At 39.1% G+C, this 16,146-nt stretch overlaps 2 protein-coding genes across 3 annotated transcripts in view; one reads left to right on the forward strand and one right to left on the reverse strand.

Moving 5' to 3' along the window:
• The window catches only part of IL7R (interleukin 7 receptor), a 216,852-nt gene that overhangs the window by 115,586 nt on the left and 85,120 nt on the right, over nt 1-16,146 (forward strand). The gene's annotated exons all lie outside the window — the stretch shown is intronic.
• LMBRD2 (LMBR1 domain containing 2) overlaps nt 1-16,146 on the reverse strand; it is a 50,076-nt gene that overhangs the window by 22,476 nt on the left and 11,454 nt on the right. For both annotated transcript variants that reach the window (XM_032779930.2, XM_032779931.2), the window contains exons 4-11: nt 14,980-15,075; nt 13,811-13,978; nt 12,797-13,007; nt 10,598-10,672; nt 9,290-9,403; nt 2,624-2,807; nt 1,594-1,775; nt 418-551 (exon numbers count right to left, since the gene is read on the reverse strand). In XM_032779930.2, coding sequence (XP_032635821.1) covers nt 418-551; nt 1,594-1,775; nt 2,624-2,807; nt 9,290-9,403; nt 10,598-10,672; nt 12,797-13,007; nt 13,811-13,978; nt 14,980-15,075 — 1,164 coding nt within the window. The remainder of the gene's footprint in view (nt 1-417; nt 552-1,593; nt 1,776-2,623; nt 2,808-9,289; nt 9,404-10,597; nt 10,673-12,796; nt 13,008-13,810; nt 13,979-14,979; nt 15,076-16,146) is intronic.

The following is a 16,146-nucleotide window of genomic DNA, read 5'->3' on the forward strand; positions in this document are numbered from 1 at the left end:
TTGCCAGCAAGCAAGCTAAGAGATTAACGAGGTTAGTTCAGTAGGGAGGATGAGGCCCGTCTAGCAGTTGAAGTGTCGAAAACCAAGGGAGAGAAACTGTTCTGTAAATTGGCATAGCCATTCACGGCTCTTTATTTAGTCCTGAGTGGGATGGTGTCAAATTTGCAGAGCATGAACTGAAGCTCAGCAGTTTCTCTTTGAGCATTTCCACTACCTGCGTCTGACGAAGTGGGTATTTACCCACGAAAGCTCATGCTCCAAAATGTCTGTTAGTCTATAAGGTGCCACAGGATTCTCTGCTGCTTTTACAGATCCAGACTAACACGGCTACCTCTCTGATATTGATTTAAAATTCATTTAAAAGGCAGTCCCAGAAATAATATATATATACACCCACAAAATATATGGTGTACTTACATGCCACTGAAAAGGAGACTGTATGCATCAGTCTGATGGTGCGAAGCTAAATAATAATAATTAAATACACGAATCCTGAAGACAGTTGAGTAAACACAGATACTTAAGAAGAAGATAGTAAGGAAGCAAGCCATCTAGAAACAAAATATTCAATTTTTACTATTTCTTTCAAATTTATAATTATATCAAAATAAAACTGCTGCAATACTAGACTTCAGCAACAAAAGCCTTCAGGGCAAAATTATGTATTTCTTTTGTGTCATGGAATTATAATAGAACTAATGCAAAAATTTAGCCTATATAGGGCTATATACAATGCTGTCAATGTACTGCATACAAGATGTACTTAAATAAACACAGCAGTGAAATCATATTTTTGAAAAACAAAAATACGTTAGCTCCTCTAAGTTGCAAAAGTATGAAATATATTTTTAAACAGCTAAGAAGAATTTAATAGTGCTACCCTCCTTCCCTATTTCCAGTGTAAAATAAAGCATGTTATAGGCTGCATTTACTGATGTTCTTCCAGTTAAACTGGGTCTAACTACAATTAGACAATGGTGACGAGCTGAACAAAGAAAGGGATGAATAGTAAACTAGCTTAGGAGCTCTTCCTTGACTTCTACAGGACAGTCTAATAATAAAATAGGCTTTTTAAAGTTCCTGCAGTTTTGTCACCATATTGCAAATGTTGGGCTCAGTTCCTATAAGGTATGTGTCTCATAAGCCATTCACAGCTCCTAAGACTACAGACTTGCCGTTTGGTGGCAGGTTGGTATATTCAGAGCAAATATCGCATGTGTGAGAACCTTGAAGAAAAAAACAAAACACAAAACTAGCCCAGATGATAAGAGAATGAGGAGTTCCATCTACCATGACAACAACCCACATCTACATAACTAGACCAAGTTACTCCATTTTTATGTTCCTACAGATGACTGAATTGGGTCAGACTCCACCGTTTGTAATAGAGTGGTGCATGGAAGAGGAGACACTGCCACAAAATTAGCCTTAGTACTTGTGTAGCTTAGAGAGCTTGTGTAGTTCAGTAGTCAGAGGTTAATTTTTCACAGCTAATAGATTACAAGGGTTAAATTTATTAAACTTAGTCTTCCTCATTACTGCAGGAACTAAAATCTGTACAATAAGATTGTTAAATGAACATTCCAAACTGACCTCTATGCACATATAGTTGTACGTTCTTTCTGCCAGTTGTATGAAGACAGCAAACAAGGACAGAACTGGTTTAGTGCTGAAAAATGTGCACTCTGACCACACAACAATTACAGAGAATGTGGCCAAAACAACAGCAAGAATTCTGTAAAACCATGGCCGAAGGAGACATTCCCAGTACCATTCTGGAAAAAAACAAAAAAACCACCACAACAACAAATAGCAGATTAATACAATTCATATAAGAAATAGGAAGAGATGGAAATTCTCAAAATAGCATTGTTGAGGCATGGTGCCAACTGAGATGGCTAGCTGAAGAGAATCGTATGGGATTTTTACCTCTCTCTCCACAGCTCAGGGACCTAGAGAACAGGTTAGGTTATTAAATTCATGTTATTGGGATTTGCCAGGTTTACAGTGCATCATTCTGTAGTGGGTCAGTTCCCTGATAAACTGGAAATGGAAGTTGGATTACAAGAAGGAACAGAATGGGGCGGGGGCTCCAAGTGTCTGGTACAGCGAGAAAACAACATTTTCTTCCCCATACCCTAAATTCTTCTATGAGGGAATGGTGGAAGAGTCACAGCAATGGTATTGGGAACACTTAAAAGGTCTGGAGAGCTGAAGGCACCCCTCTCTATGGTGTTACAGATTACAGAAGGCAGGATGACCTGCACAGGATGAGCTATTGCTGGATACTTTTCCAGATATATTGCTTGATAATGTTGCAACTTGTTTTCTTTCTGTAATGTCCAGGAAAAAGCTTTAGGAATCTCTATGGAGGTGGCCATTATATAGTATATAAGTGCTCTTAATTTGCCTACCAATTAAGTTTATCATCAGAAATATAACTGTTTTTTGGCAACTGGGGGCGATGGTGTATCTATTCCATCATGTGAGCACAAGGGGATGTATATTTGTCTACTACTTCAATACAAGAATATCACTCACGCAGGAGAAAAGATGCCATGCTCTACAGGAAAGCATGAGTTATAGCCATTTAGATACTCAACATTTGTATGACAAAACGTACCAACAGTTGGTGTGTAGAAATATCGGTTAATTCTGTTTTCAGATTCTTGGAACTGAAAAGTATGAACAAACTGACGAGTTGCACTGGTTTCATTTTTCGCCACATCCTCCAAGTAGAATGCTTGTTCTAAAAGAATTCGCCACTGCACCTGCGTACGACGGTGTCTCTGAACTGAATAAATTACCTATAGTAAACAAACCCCACAGTTTCAGTTACAGAACACTTGCTCCAAGAAATGGGAGAAAACTGTTAAACTCCACACTGCCACAATGTCATATAGGTGTATTTTGGGCTGAGTTAAACTGTGGTAAGGATTGAGTTAAAACCATTTTGGAGCTGAATGGGAGTGAATGTAAGAGAGCTGTAAGAGACAGTTAAGAGGTCACACCTAAAACAAGGCCTAACAGAGTCTTTCCAGAAACTAGGACCATGTGGGAGAGAGTTCCAATGGGTGTTGTTTTAACCAGGTCTTTCTGTGGGTGTGGAAAAGGCTAGCTGGAGGGCAGATAAGAAACTGGAGGTCTGATCTACACGAAAAAGTTAAGTTGCCCTAAGTCAACTTGCATTGACCTAGTTGTGCATGTCTCTACTCTTATACAGGAAGTCCTTGGACTTACGACGCCAAACTGACACTGCACACCACTTAACGACGGTTTTTAATTGACTGCCCGTTTTGCCCCTACAACGCTAGTTTCACCCTTACGATTCTCGATTTGCATAAAGTTCACTTGAAATCACTTCCTGGTTGCGTTATACTGGTATGGAGCTGGAAGGGGTTCTTTCCGATTGGCTTCAAGGCAGCAGGGTAGCTTGTTGCTGGGTAGAGTTGCTTGTTTTTGATTGGCTACTGGCCCTGGGCTCAGCCAATCAGAAAGCTTGAACAGTATTGGCTGAGGCTTAGCATGTATACCTTTCTCCCTGGCTTTCTAACCCTGTGTTACCAGCATTCTGAGCAGCGTATGTAAGTTTATATGTTTATTTGAATGCTGTTTACAAAATACAGTGTACAGTAAATACATTGATATTGCAACATTAGTCATCTAGTTGTACTAAATTCATTTAGTACAAAAAACTGGGTTATTGTGCGAAAAATAGTGTATCAAGCCTTGGTTCAGGAACCAATCCCCCCTTCACACTATTGATTCCTATGGGAAAGCGGTTTCGACTTACAATGTTTCGACTTGGAATGCAGTTCCGAGGAACAAATTGTGTTGTAAGACCGCGGACTCCCAAGGTCTCCTGCAACCATATGCACCCCATTACAGCAACACAACAACATCACCTCCTCGAGCAGTGCAGAGGCATGGCTGACCTATTTAGGTCAAGGCACGGTGAGTGCAGATATTGCATCAACTGTGCTGAACCTAATCATCCTCCAGCAGTTGTCCCACGATGCCCCTATCTCTGCAACAGTGGCCAATCCGGTCTCAATTTTGAACTCCACTGCCCAAGGTCACAGAGACCGGAAGCCACATCCATCCCTTTAAAGCCCCTAGTCTTTTTTAAATGCCTTTTCCTGATTGACTAGCTTAATGAACACATCCACTAGCTCACCTTCGCAAGCATCTGACTATGCTGGCCCCAATGACACATATAAACTACCAGATGCATTCCTGCCTGAAGCAGGAAAGAAGTCATGGAGCATCTCAGCATGTGAGAAGAGACTGTGCAAGCACAGCTAAGGAACAGCCGAAGAAATATATACATCTATGTGCAGATTGCACAGGAGATGCTGAAACGGGGGCAGAACATAGATGGAAGATGTCATCATGGGAAAGTGAAGGAACTTCAGCAGACATACCAGAAGACAAGGGATGCAAACAACAAATCTGGTACCGCCCCACAGACCTGCTTCTTCGATCATGAACAACATGCTATACCGGAAGGGAGCCCACCAGCTTCCTGCCTATGACTAGACACTTTCTGGGACCCTGAGGGAGAGAGCCCTGATGCACATGGCAAGACAGAGGGATGGTGGCAGCGACGAGGAGGGGGACTGAAACCATGCAGTGAATCAGGAGCTATCAAACTCCACTGAACTCAAGCCAGTCCCACCTGGTGACTGCAGGTGAGCCCTGGTAAGAGTGAACATACATTATTCCTTGTAAGAATTTTTTACCTTTTCGTTTCCCAAAATCTCATCTCCCTTCCTAGCTTGGCTGCCCACCTGCCCTTCTTCCCCATTTAAAAATGGTGCCCATCCAATCTACAAGTATAAAGAACAAATGCATTGACTTTTGATTGCTTTGTAATACGTTACAAAGTAAAATGCTAGAGAATATTTTTAAAAAAGTAGCATTATAGTCTAAATACACAATCCACATCCAATCATTGTCCTGTGCTCAGCTAGAGGTAAAAGAACAAGGCAGAGGTGGTGTCCACATTTCCATTATTTGGTTTGTAGGGCTAGATAGAGGACCACATGGAATACTTCATTTATCTGAACAAGAATGTCCCTTTTATCCTCTTGAGCCATCTTGATGAAACTTTCATGGAAATATTCTAGAATATTCTCCCAAACATTTCAAGGCATTGTAGTTTCTTGTTTCATCCCCCATAATAGGACTCTTTCCCGAACCATTCTGCGATGAGTTCCACTGCCACCATTACAGTAAATAGGCTAGCAACATATGGGGCTGGGCTGGCTTCAGAACACCAGTAGAAGCTAGTTTCTCTGTGTATGCGTCACTCCCAGGAGGGAGATATCAGCCAAAATCACCACTGCCTGTAAAGATATTCACAATATTCACCACACTTTCCCTATAGTAATACCGGGAGCACCCAGCATCTAAAAAGTTTCTATGCAACAGTACACCCTCCTCCTTTCATCGTAGGCAAGGGCCTGCTCACCATGGTTTGACCTGCAGAGCGGTGCTGTAATGAGGCACTCCAAAGCTACAGTGACAATTGGCATTTCTTTCCAAAGGTATTTAGAGGAATAATATAAGGGAATTTTGAGACTTATCTTTCCCTTTCTGTTGTGACTGTAAATCTTAAAAGGTACCTGTTTTAATCAGCAGCCTCTGGTGTGCTGGCTTGAGAGGGGCCCACTCCACACCCATTGAACATTTGACCTTATCAAGAGGAGAAAGAAGTGGACTAGGAGGATATGTTCTGTGAGATCTCCCAGTTCTCTACAACAAAGGGGTTCATATGGCCATGAAGGGACCATATGGCCATAACCATGGAAAAGGACCAAGAATGAAGAGATCAGTTCTTTCAAGAGAGGCAAAAGGTCAGAAAGGTGCATTGAGAAGTGCACCACGATATCAAGGGTTTTCTAAGGTAACTCAAATGTTGCAGAGCATTATAAACCTACATGTCCAAAGACCCCAGACTAAGCAGCCTTTGTAATCCATGGTCACTACTCCACACACACCCCTCCCCTACCCTCCACACACATCATAATAGAATGCAGCATGGTATGAACCCTTACCGTTACCACTCTGTGCCAGAGAAAATATAAGGAGAATCATAACCATACATATACCAACCTGTGAAAACCACAAGATCAGCCACAATGCACTACATATTTCATAACATGACAAACATACAATTTTAATACGTAAATGTTTATTGATTATTTGGATTTTTACAGTCCTGGTTACTCTGTTACAGTGCTGCTAAAATGTCTTTACCTTGTGCTTCTGCACTTTAATTTTGTTTCCTGTTCTTTGCACATAAGGTTCTATTTTCGGAAACTCAATATTATTTGTTAACTTCCACCAAGCATAATTGCTGCATTACAGAATTCATAATGGGAGTCAGTAACTCACCATACACACAAAGGCACACTAGTTCATAAAAACATCACATAAAACTACTGTAGCTGACTGCTAAAATAGTCTTGTAAAGCCTCCCTGAGCTGTATCACTCCATGGCTGGCACTTCTAATAGCTTTTGTGTCTGGCTGTTCAAATTCAGCAGACAGACAATCAGTCCACCTCACCCCTCCACCCTTCCGACAGACTTTTTTTCCTTTGCCTCTCAGATATCATGCAGTACACAACAACATGCAGCTATAATGAAGGGTATTTTTGCCTCACTAATACCCAAGCTTGTGAGTAAACAGCACTAGTGACTCTTTAATCTACCAAAAGTACATTCAACCGTCATCGTGCTGAGCTAGTAGTTGAACCTCTCTTTGGTGATGCCAGTGTAAGACTTCATGAGTCCTGGCGGGGCACAACGAGTAGGCTAGGTCACACAGAATCACTACTGGCATTTCAATATCGCCAATGGTAATGTGCTGCTCAAGAAAGAATGCCCCTTCTTACAACTTTTGGAAAAGTCTTGTGTTCTTAAAGAGGAGAGTTGCATGCAACTTCCCTGACTAGCCCACGGTGAAGTGTCAGCAGTGATCCACTAGCACTTGAAAAGCATCCTTTTCTGTTTGTCGTTATGCTACGTATCCACTAGCAAGGTGAGCTGATGCCAGAACAGGTATAGTGCCCTATTGCTGCAAATCTACTTTGATTTCCTGCATATTGCCGATAGTCACAGTCTTATGCAGCAAGAAATGCTTAGTGGCCTTGCACACTTGGATGACAAACAGCCCCCACTGTGGATTTTCCAACGCCAAACTGATTGGTCACTGACTGACAGTAATCTGGCATTGCAAACTCACAGAGCTTGATGGTCACTTGCTTCTCCACTGTCAATGCAGCTGTCAATCTGGTGTCCTGCACTCAAAGTCTGAAGCAAGGTCAGCACACAGATCTAGGAACGTGGCTTTTCGCATCTGAAAGTTTTGCAGCCACTGCTCATCATCCCAAACCTGCATTACAATGTGATCCCACCAATCACTGCTCGTTTTTCAGGCCCAGAAGCAGCAAACCAGTGTGTGGAACTAGTCCATGAATGCCAGCACCAATCTGGCATATTTATTCACTGTGCCCAACATCCAGTTATTGTGATATTCCTCATTTCTTTTTCCTCATCACATCCCCACTTGTAATAATACTCATTCAAGTTTCACAAAGGAGAACAGTGCATCCTGTATTACAGTGCCAGCTCCAATTTTTTTGCTGCCCCAAAGAAAAAGAGAAAAGGGGTCACCATTGGCGGTACTTTTGCGGCAGTTCTACTGCGCCGCTTCATTCTTCGACGACAATTCAGCAGCCAGTCCTTCCCACCGAGAGGGACTGAGGGACCTGCCACCAAATTGCCACCAAAGACTCGGACGTGCCGCCCCAAGCACCTGCTTCCTGCGCTGGTGCCTGGAGCTGGCCCTGCTGTATTAGCAATGGTCATTAAAATGTTGATGAGCTCTATAGGGTCCATACTTCTGTTAGGCAGATGGCAGAGACTGAAAAGTAGCACTCAGGACTGTGGGAATTTTAAAAAACAGTGCAAAAGTTATGGGATAGAACAAGCATTATGGGATGGGAACTTGACCTTTAGTTCCCAGAAATCCCTGGGCAAATTGCTGCTATCCCACAAATAACTGCAAAAATGTTTAAGAAAAGCACTGAGCTGTATGGCGGTGCAGGGAATGCTGGAATATTACCCATGGCATATCACATTTTCTATTGATGCAACCATTTGGAGTGAGAAGGCACAGCGACAACAAACAGCCAAGCGTACACGCACCCGAGTGATATACAAAAGCTGGCAGCAGTATGCCAACATAACTTGCATCAAATGAACCCTGTAGTATAGATTTGGCCTGAGAGGGACTTAGGGTATGTCTATACTGCAAATGGGAGATGTGACTGTAGCAGATGTATACATACCCAGGTTAGCTTTCATCTAGTTAAATCAAAGCTAGCTTGAGTAACAGCAGTAGTGTAGTTGTGACACCATGGGATAGCTACTCATATATGGTTCCTGGGTGGAGATGTACTTGCGGTATACCTACACAAGTTACAATCACATCTCCTAGTTGCAACGTAGATATAGCCTCAGAAGGAGTGCAAGAAAGCCAAGCACCAGTCTGTAAGCCCTGGGAAAAGATGTGACCCTGGAAAAAGCCTAAAGAGATGTTCTGAGTCAGGAGTGCTGACTGAAAGAGGTTTAGGTCTGTTAACTAAGAAACTATTACTTTAGTTTCTCCTGCATTTGGAGAAGCAGGACTTTGTACATTCCCTATAAACAGACAAGACTGCACTGAATAAGATTCCGTCATCAATTTCTACTCCCAACTGGAACAACTTACAAGGCTCTGAACAAACTAGCTGCTAAAGTTGAAAAGGAGTAACAGGTACAAAGATGACTTCTGCCTATTTTTTGATGGTATATATTTAATTCTATTTATAAAAAGATGTGAAAGGGGTATTTCAAAACTGAGCATTCCTTTCCCCCACCATTTTCTCTCTCTCTACCTCCCCAATGTGTTTTGTGCACTTTCACTACAATTTCTGTTTGAGATTCTTCATTACAGCACACAGTGGTATGCCTCATCACAATATGCTACAACAGAACATGGGATAAGCAATTTTTATTCCTCTAGATATTCCTTTTGAATTTCATACATTAATACATGTTTTGTTTCACTTTCAGAAACAGAACTAACAGGTACAGTTTTACAAGCAGAATAAAAATAATATCATGCAAATTAAGGATCTTAGTTTATTTTAAATGTCAACTAATTTTAGAACAAAAAATGATCTTAAATGAATACATTAGCAGGAGAAGTGATGTTACAACAGAAACTTATCAAGTTACCTGTTTGTGAAGTTTGACCAGACTTTTCTCACTTGGATAGTTGTTTTGCCTGTCATCAAAGTCTTCATAGTCATCCATGTTCCTACCCATTCTTTCCTGGTATTCAGTAGGACACTGGCAGGAAAAGGAAAATAATTGAAATACTTCATTTATGGAAGCAGAGCATACATTACTAGTAGGATGTGTTATTTTATTGAAGTCTTAAAATATTTTTTTTGGACAGTGGATGCAACTGAAATGCATTTCACTTAAAATATTCAATTTCTTTCCCCTCCGACATTGCAAAGGATTTACTTGTAAAAGTGGAGTCTGCATTTCCCTGTCTGTAAATGATCACATTCTGAGAATATAAAAAAAGACATATCTTGTTAAAGAAAAATGTATTTTATTCAAGTTTGTATGAATAAATTCAGAATAGGATACAGCACACAGAAGAAGAAAGAATATTTATCTTTTTCAGTTATCCAACGTAATTTTAGTGCTTAATATGAAAACAAATATATAATCACCCACCAAAGAATAGCCCATCTACATTTATAAAAGACAAGCAATTATATACACCAGAGGGAGGCACCCTTTCAGAAGTGGTGCGCTGAGTCTTCATTTATTCACTCTAATTTAAGGTTTTGCGTGCCAGTAATACATTTTAATGTTTTTAGAAAGTCTCTTTCTTTAAGTCTATAATATATAACTAAACTATTGTTGTATATAATATATAACTAAACTATTGTTGTATGTAAAGTAAAATATTTAAGAAGCTTCATTTAAAATTAAATTAAAATTTAAATGCAGAGCCCCCCGACCAGTGCCAGGACCTGGGCAGTGAGTGCGCCACTGAAAATCAGCTCGCATGCCACTGGTTTCCTACCACTTACATATATATCATACTATTCTCTATGCAATGACATCTGAGGTTGACTCTCATAAACAAGAAATTATAAATTATATCTCAAGTGTTAGGTCAGCAGATCATCAAGATAAAAATCTTTTTTAAAAGTTAAATTATGTTAAAAAATACTGTGTGCTTTCTTTCCATATTCTAGAAAAAAATCCTAATACTATAAACAAAATCCCAGTTTAATCATTTCACATTTCATAACAACATTATTAGGACTGCTGGTATTTAACCAAGCTTTTAAGAATAACAGCTTTCAAAAGATTTTATTTATTGAAACAAAATAAACCACAAGAAAAGAAATTCTAACATTGGACGAGAGTCTTAAAGGGGCTAAAAGGTCAGGTTTTGATATGTTCAGGAACTTACAAAAAAGAGCAAGAATCTCTAAAATGGTAGAATTCATTAATTACCTTTTTCAATATGGTATCAACACATTTTCTCAAAGGGTGATTATACTTGATACTCTCATTCACTTTACGGACCTCCTGTTTAAAAAAAACCAAACAAACAAAACCATGACCCACAAACATTACATGTCATTTCAGTGTATGAAGTGGCTAAAAGCTCTTAAGTGGAAATCTTATGAGACCCACTAGAGGTCCTTGCCAATCCAAATAATTCTTTAAAAATTTTGAAACTTCTTACCAATGAATGTTGCTGAGCTTTATTATGCAATCAACAATATAAAATAATTTCACAATATTCCCTATAGTATAGGCAAGTAAATAAAAAAAAAAAAACCTCTTGGCATCAAATCGACCCACAAATGCTAGAGAGAGAGAGCGCGCGCACACACACAAAGAAACTGATGGTCTGTTTTTAAGCAGCCATGTTGAGGGGAAAATGCTTTTTGTTTTAATTTGGGGATGGGAAATAAGTTTTATTCTTTCCTGATTTTGTCATATATTGTTGGAACGTGATTCAGCGTGAGAGGGTTATAAGGTATGCAAAATAAGCCAGGGTGCACTGCTAGTGGCTTTAGATATTTGTTGCGGTGACTCACGTGGGAAGTAAACTTGGAAGTGGCAGAAAGTGACTCATCCCAGGTTCCTTCAGAGAATCCCCTTGTTGCCATTAAGGATTTTTTGAATACTCTGTAATCCCTATGCCTAGGTATTGCCCTCATCTCTGGTTGCCACATTTCAGAGAATGTTTGACAAGCATCAATAATAGCTGAGTATATGGAAGATGCTGCCTATCACAAAGGCAAGTTTTGTCACAGCTGTTTCCAGCCAAGAACTCAGTGATGCACCAGTCTTGGACAGGTCAAAGAGATGGGAGAACCAGATATCTTCCTCCATCCTACTGGAAATGCACGAGATATCTATTTTATGAGAGTTTACTCAAGGATCTGGGTGTTTTCTGTGCTCCTACAGGAAAAAACTGAAATCTACAGTTCTTCGGGCGTATCAATGATAAGTTTATCTGGAGATCTATTGTTGAATTCTCTGAGCTGGTGTCAGCACTGTTTGAGGTCACAGGCATTACTGTCCTTAAGAATTTCACCAATGTCAAGGAATGTATATCACATGAATCTCAGATTTCCAAGGCATAGTGCATTCACTTTCAGAATAAGTTCATAAAATTTCAAATCTTAAAATCACGACAAGCTTTCAGATACTAGACATTTTAGCACTGGTTTTACTTTCTAGAACGAATGATACTCTGCGTGTTGTAATTCTTGTGGGTTGCAGATACTGGACCTCAAAATCTGTCAGCAGTCACTCCAGCCAGGAGTGCTTTTTAGGCCATAGACTATGATTGAATATAGGAAGTTCTAAAAGCTCAGGGAGTGTAATTTTCAGTTCATAAATCTGCAAAATTGTCAGTATCTCTGTCACCAAAATACCCCCCCAGAATAAGGAGATGACGTTTCTGCTGCCATTTTACCATATCCTGTATATATGTAGGAAGAGTTACCATTACCATACAAATCCGCACAAGTGTTGAATGCATAATTTTACGGTATGGGCACTAGAACAGGACAGTAAATACTAGTTGTTGAATTTGTTTGATTCACACTTTGTTCCTAACAGAGGATATGATTCTATTGCCAATGGCAAATCATAGGAATGAAGAATAATGGTAGCGCATTTCTCAGGAGAATCTCTTTGGAAAACAAAAATACCTTCTGTTCACTCGTCAAAAAGAAGTATAAATAGAACCAAGAAACAGATCCTGAATCTCTTATTACAAGACAGATTTTTAAGAATGAAAGTTTTAGTGCACAGAAGTGTTAACAGTGTAAGCTGCATGAGCATTAATGGGGTCTGTGCACTAAATCTTCACGCATGCACCCTTATTGATCAGCATTGCTCCAAGAGTCAACACTTGATGATTGCTGTTCTCATTGCCGATATATCATATCAAATTACCACCATGTAGCAGTTTGTAAGCTCTTCAGAGCAGATACTGTTTTTACTTCTGATTTTATACAATACCTAGCATCCCAACTAGGATCTCTGGGCACTTCAATAATTTCATGACAGCTGCTTTCTAAAGCAGGCTCATGTTACTTAAAATGTTCCTCCTTTTGAGGAAGTGGAATTGAAGATGAGCAATTAAACTCTCACCACTTTATACTTCTTAATTAAAATTAGCTTGTTTACCTCCATAATATCCTCTAAGCTCTCCTCTGCATCTGCTTTTTCAGTCATCAGTTTGGCAACCTTGAAATAAGTCTTCATAAGAAGGTACCCCCTTTTTGCTCCATTCCAGTGAGAACGTGGAATTTCCACCAAACCATACCCCAACAACAACACAAGAAGGAAAAGACCCCATGTGTTGGCAGCTGCTATCCCAATTGTCTGAAGCTGGTTCCTAAAATAGAAGAGTAACCTCCAGTAAGTAATTACATTTACACAGACACAGAAAAAGCCACCAAAAAACCCCTGCCTTCAAGGAGCAACGCGAGTGCTGTTCACCAGGTGCACCCATACAGAGTGCTGACCGGCAGACTATGCTGGGAAAAACAACATACAAAAGCCACCTTTTTCCTGCCTCTGAAGCTTAAGGGGTGGGGGCATGCAGGGGGAAAAGAATAAATCAGAAAACCCAGCAGCAAACCCGCTAGAGCAATAGACTACCATGCCAGAGATGACGATAGAGGTTTATATTAATTTGTACTATTTTCCATATATTCAAGTGTCTTTTTTAATGCTAGCAAGTTTATTTGTAAATACTACATTCCAGGATTTGAAAAGACATTTATTGAATGAAGTCTTCCATTTCAAAGTTAACTGCAAATGAAGACCCATATCAAAAATTTAAGTGTAATCCCAGAAATGTTTAAACAGACAATACTACCACAAGCCTTTCTAATGACAGTCTTCCTAAAAATACCTGACCAATGAAAGTTTTTCCAGAAATGCCATCTGAAAAGCAAGTGCTAGAGAGAAAATACTGGAAATCAAACTAAACTGTATACAAATTACACACACACACACACACTTTTCCTGAAAAATCAGTAGAAAAGGTAGTATATGTTCAGGGAAAGTCTAGAGCAAAATCAGAATTCTAGGTTAGATTAGTACTGCCCAACTTCTCCATTGCAGGGATACTGTGAGAAATACAAACACATTTTAAAGAACAAAAACAAATACTTACAATAGTACTACTCTTACCATTGTAGATTGAAATTTGGATTTACAGCCACGTATATTAAAAATGCTCCAAAAATCAGCAAGTAAGTGCCATAATAGATTGCATTCTCAATCAATGCAGTTTTAATCTTTCCAGTAATGGAGAACCCTCCTGATCTAGCATACGACTGCATGAAAGGTAAGAGTATCCTAGAACCAAACAAAAATACATTAATGATGAAAGATTTCTCCATCTTACCTTATTTGCCAATTTTCACTTGCAGAGTTCTCCTAGCAAAACCTGTTACCTATTACATTTGTGTTTTCTTTAGATACATCTAGTTGACAGTAAACCTTGAAATAACTTGTGTTTACATTAACATTTATAGACAGCTTTAGCATGAAGAACCACCACTTATGAGAGAACTACAGGCTTTGCTCCTCTTGGTCATTGTTTCACATTAATACACTACCTAATGTATCTAAAACAAGGCATATACTATATTGTTTTCCTTTTAAACATATTTGTCGCAGCTACTGCAGGCATGTGTCTTCTCTTATGTAGCTTTCAAATTCCCCCAAGTCCTTTCTATAGCCTTTTATAATGATGAAATGTCAGATTTGTTCTTTACACACATTTCTTGGAAGAATTCACCCTAAAAAAAGAGAACACTGCTGAACAGAGAGACCTTGTAACATTTTGCTCTTGGGCAGTAATGGTTTTGTCTGTTTGCTTGTTTTGTTCTGTGCTAAGATTATCTCTCTGACTCAGAACATTAGATATAGGCTGTGGAGCTTGCTCCCCCAAGAGTATACAGAAGAAATAACAGCAGAGAATGAAAGACCATTTTTATGAGCATCAGAGTGGACAGTGTAAGGAACATTCAGTTTGCTAAACCAAAACTCTCTGATTTTGGACTTAATATAAGACAAATATACTTAACTAAGTTTTACTACCAGTGCTTTGGTTTTTAATTGGATATATTCCTCATTAAATCCCCATCAGTTAATGACAGTTAAACATGTTTAAATGCTTTATTGAAACTACACTGTTGTAAGGTATTTGATTTCAAAAAATTTTTTTTTGCCAGACCATCAGATGTCAATGTAAAAATCTTTCAGAACGAAATCTTAAAAGGTATTGTAAATACTAGCAATTTTTATTTTTACAATATATATTGTGGTCTTTGCCATCTATTTGCCTCACTTACCAAGTTAAGAATTGTGATGTCCAGTATACTACACGCCAAAAGATTGGCATAATTCCATCAGGGATATAACTCCATGGTTTCGAACATATATGTTTTCTGTAAAAAAAGGTCAGAGAGCCACATGTTAATCGTAAAATCTAAATATCATATTATTCATCACTTCTATCCAGAAACTATTTTCAGTCTTGCCACGGAAGAATACTGTTTTAATTAAACGTTTTTGCTTGACTAACAAACTCTTATGAAACATGAGTTTATAGCCCACTTTAAAATTATGCTGATAAATATTGGCACCACAAACAGCACATATCTGGACAGGACAATTCCTCTTAAGGAAAAAAAAAGGGTAATCCCGACTGGCATTCTATCAGAGACTCACCAAAAGGCAATTTTTTTGGTCGTGTTCAGTAAAACATATTCGTATTTGTCTTACATAGAATGTTTCTTTTTCAGAGAACAAGATCTTAGGGAAAAAAGAGCCAACGTGAAAAAAAGTAAATGGTTGTTTTCCCTTCTATGTATTACATAATTATTTCTGGGGGGTGGGATTTTCAAAAACACCTAAAGGAGTAGGTGTCTAACTCCCATTAACTTTAAATGGAAGCTGGGTGCATAACTTCCTTAGAAGCTTTGGAAAACTCTACCCAGAGCAGTTAGTAATAGTGCAGTTACCTATTTCTATTATAACTCAGTTTGAGAGTCACTCATCTTTATAAAAAAAACAAACAAACAAAAACAAAAAAAACACACATCTTTCACTTAATGGGCTGACACTTTCCAAATCTAGTCTTTGCCTGAGAAAGCTGGAAGGTTCGAGCAAAACCACTCAAGCTGCTGAGTACAAGGAGCGTGAAAAACAATGCTTCTAATCACCAACACATTTCTTACAGAATAATTTTATCTGCTTGTGTATCAAAGCAGTAGGAACAGAAGGGATAAAAAAGTTACTGTTTGACAGAGATAGCAGTTATTGAGAAAGTATCAGAGGAGTAGCCATGTTAGTTTGGATCTGTAAAAGCAGCAAAGAATCTTGTAGCACCTTATAGACCAACAGACGTTTTGGAGCATGAGCTTTCGTGGGTGAATACCCACTTCGTCAGATGCATGTAGTGGAAATTTCCAGGGGCAGGTATATATATGCTAGCAAGCTAGAGATAATGAGGTTAG

Source organism: Chelonoidis abingdonii, chromosome 6 (assembly GCF_003597395.2).
Source record: "Chelonoidis abingdonii isolate Lonesome George chromosome 6, CheloAbing_2.0, whole genome shotgun sequence".
NCBI lineage: Eukaryota > Metazoa > Chordata > Testudines > Testudinidae > Chelonoidis > Chelonoidis abingdonii.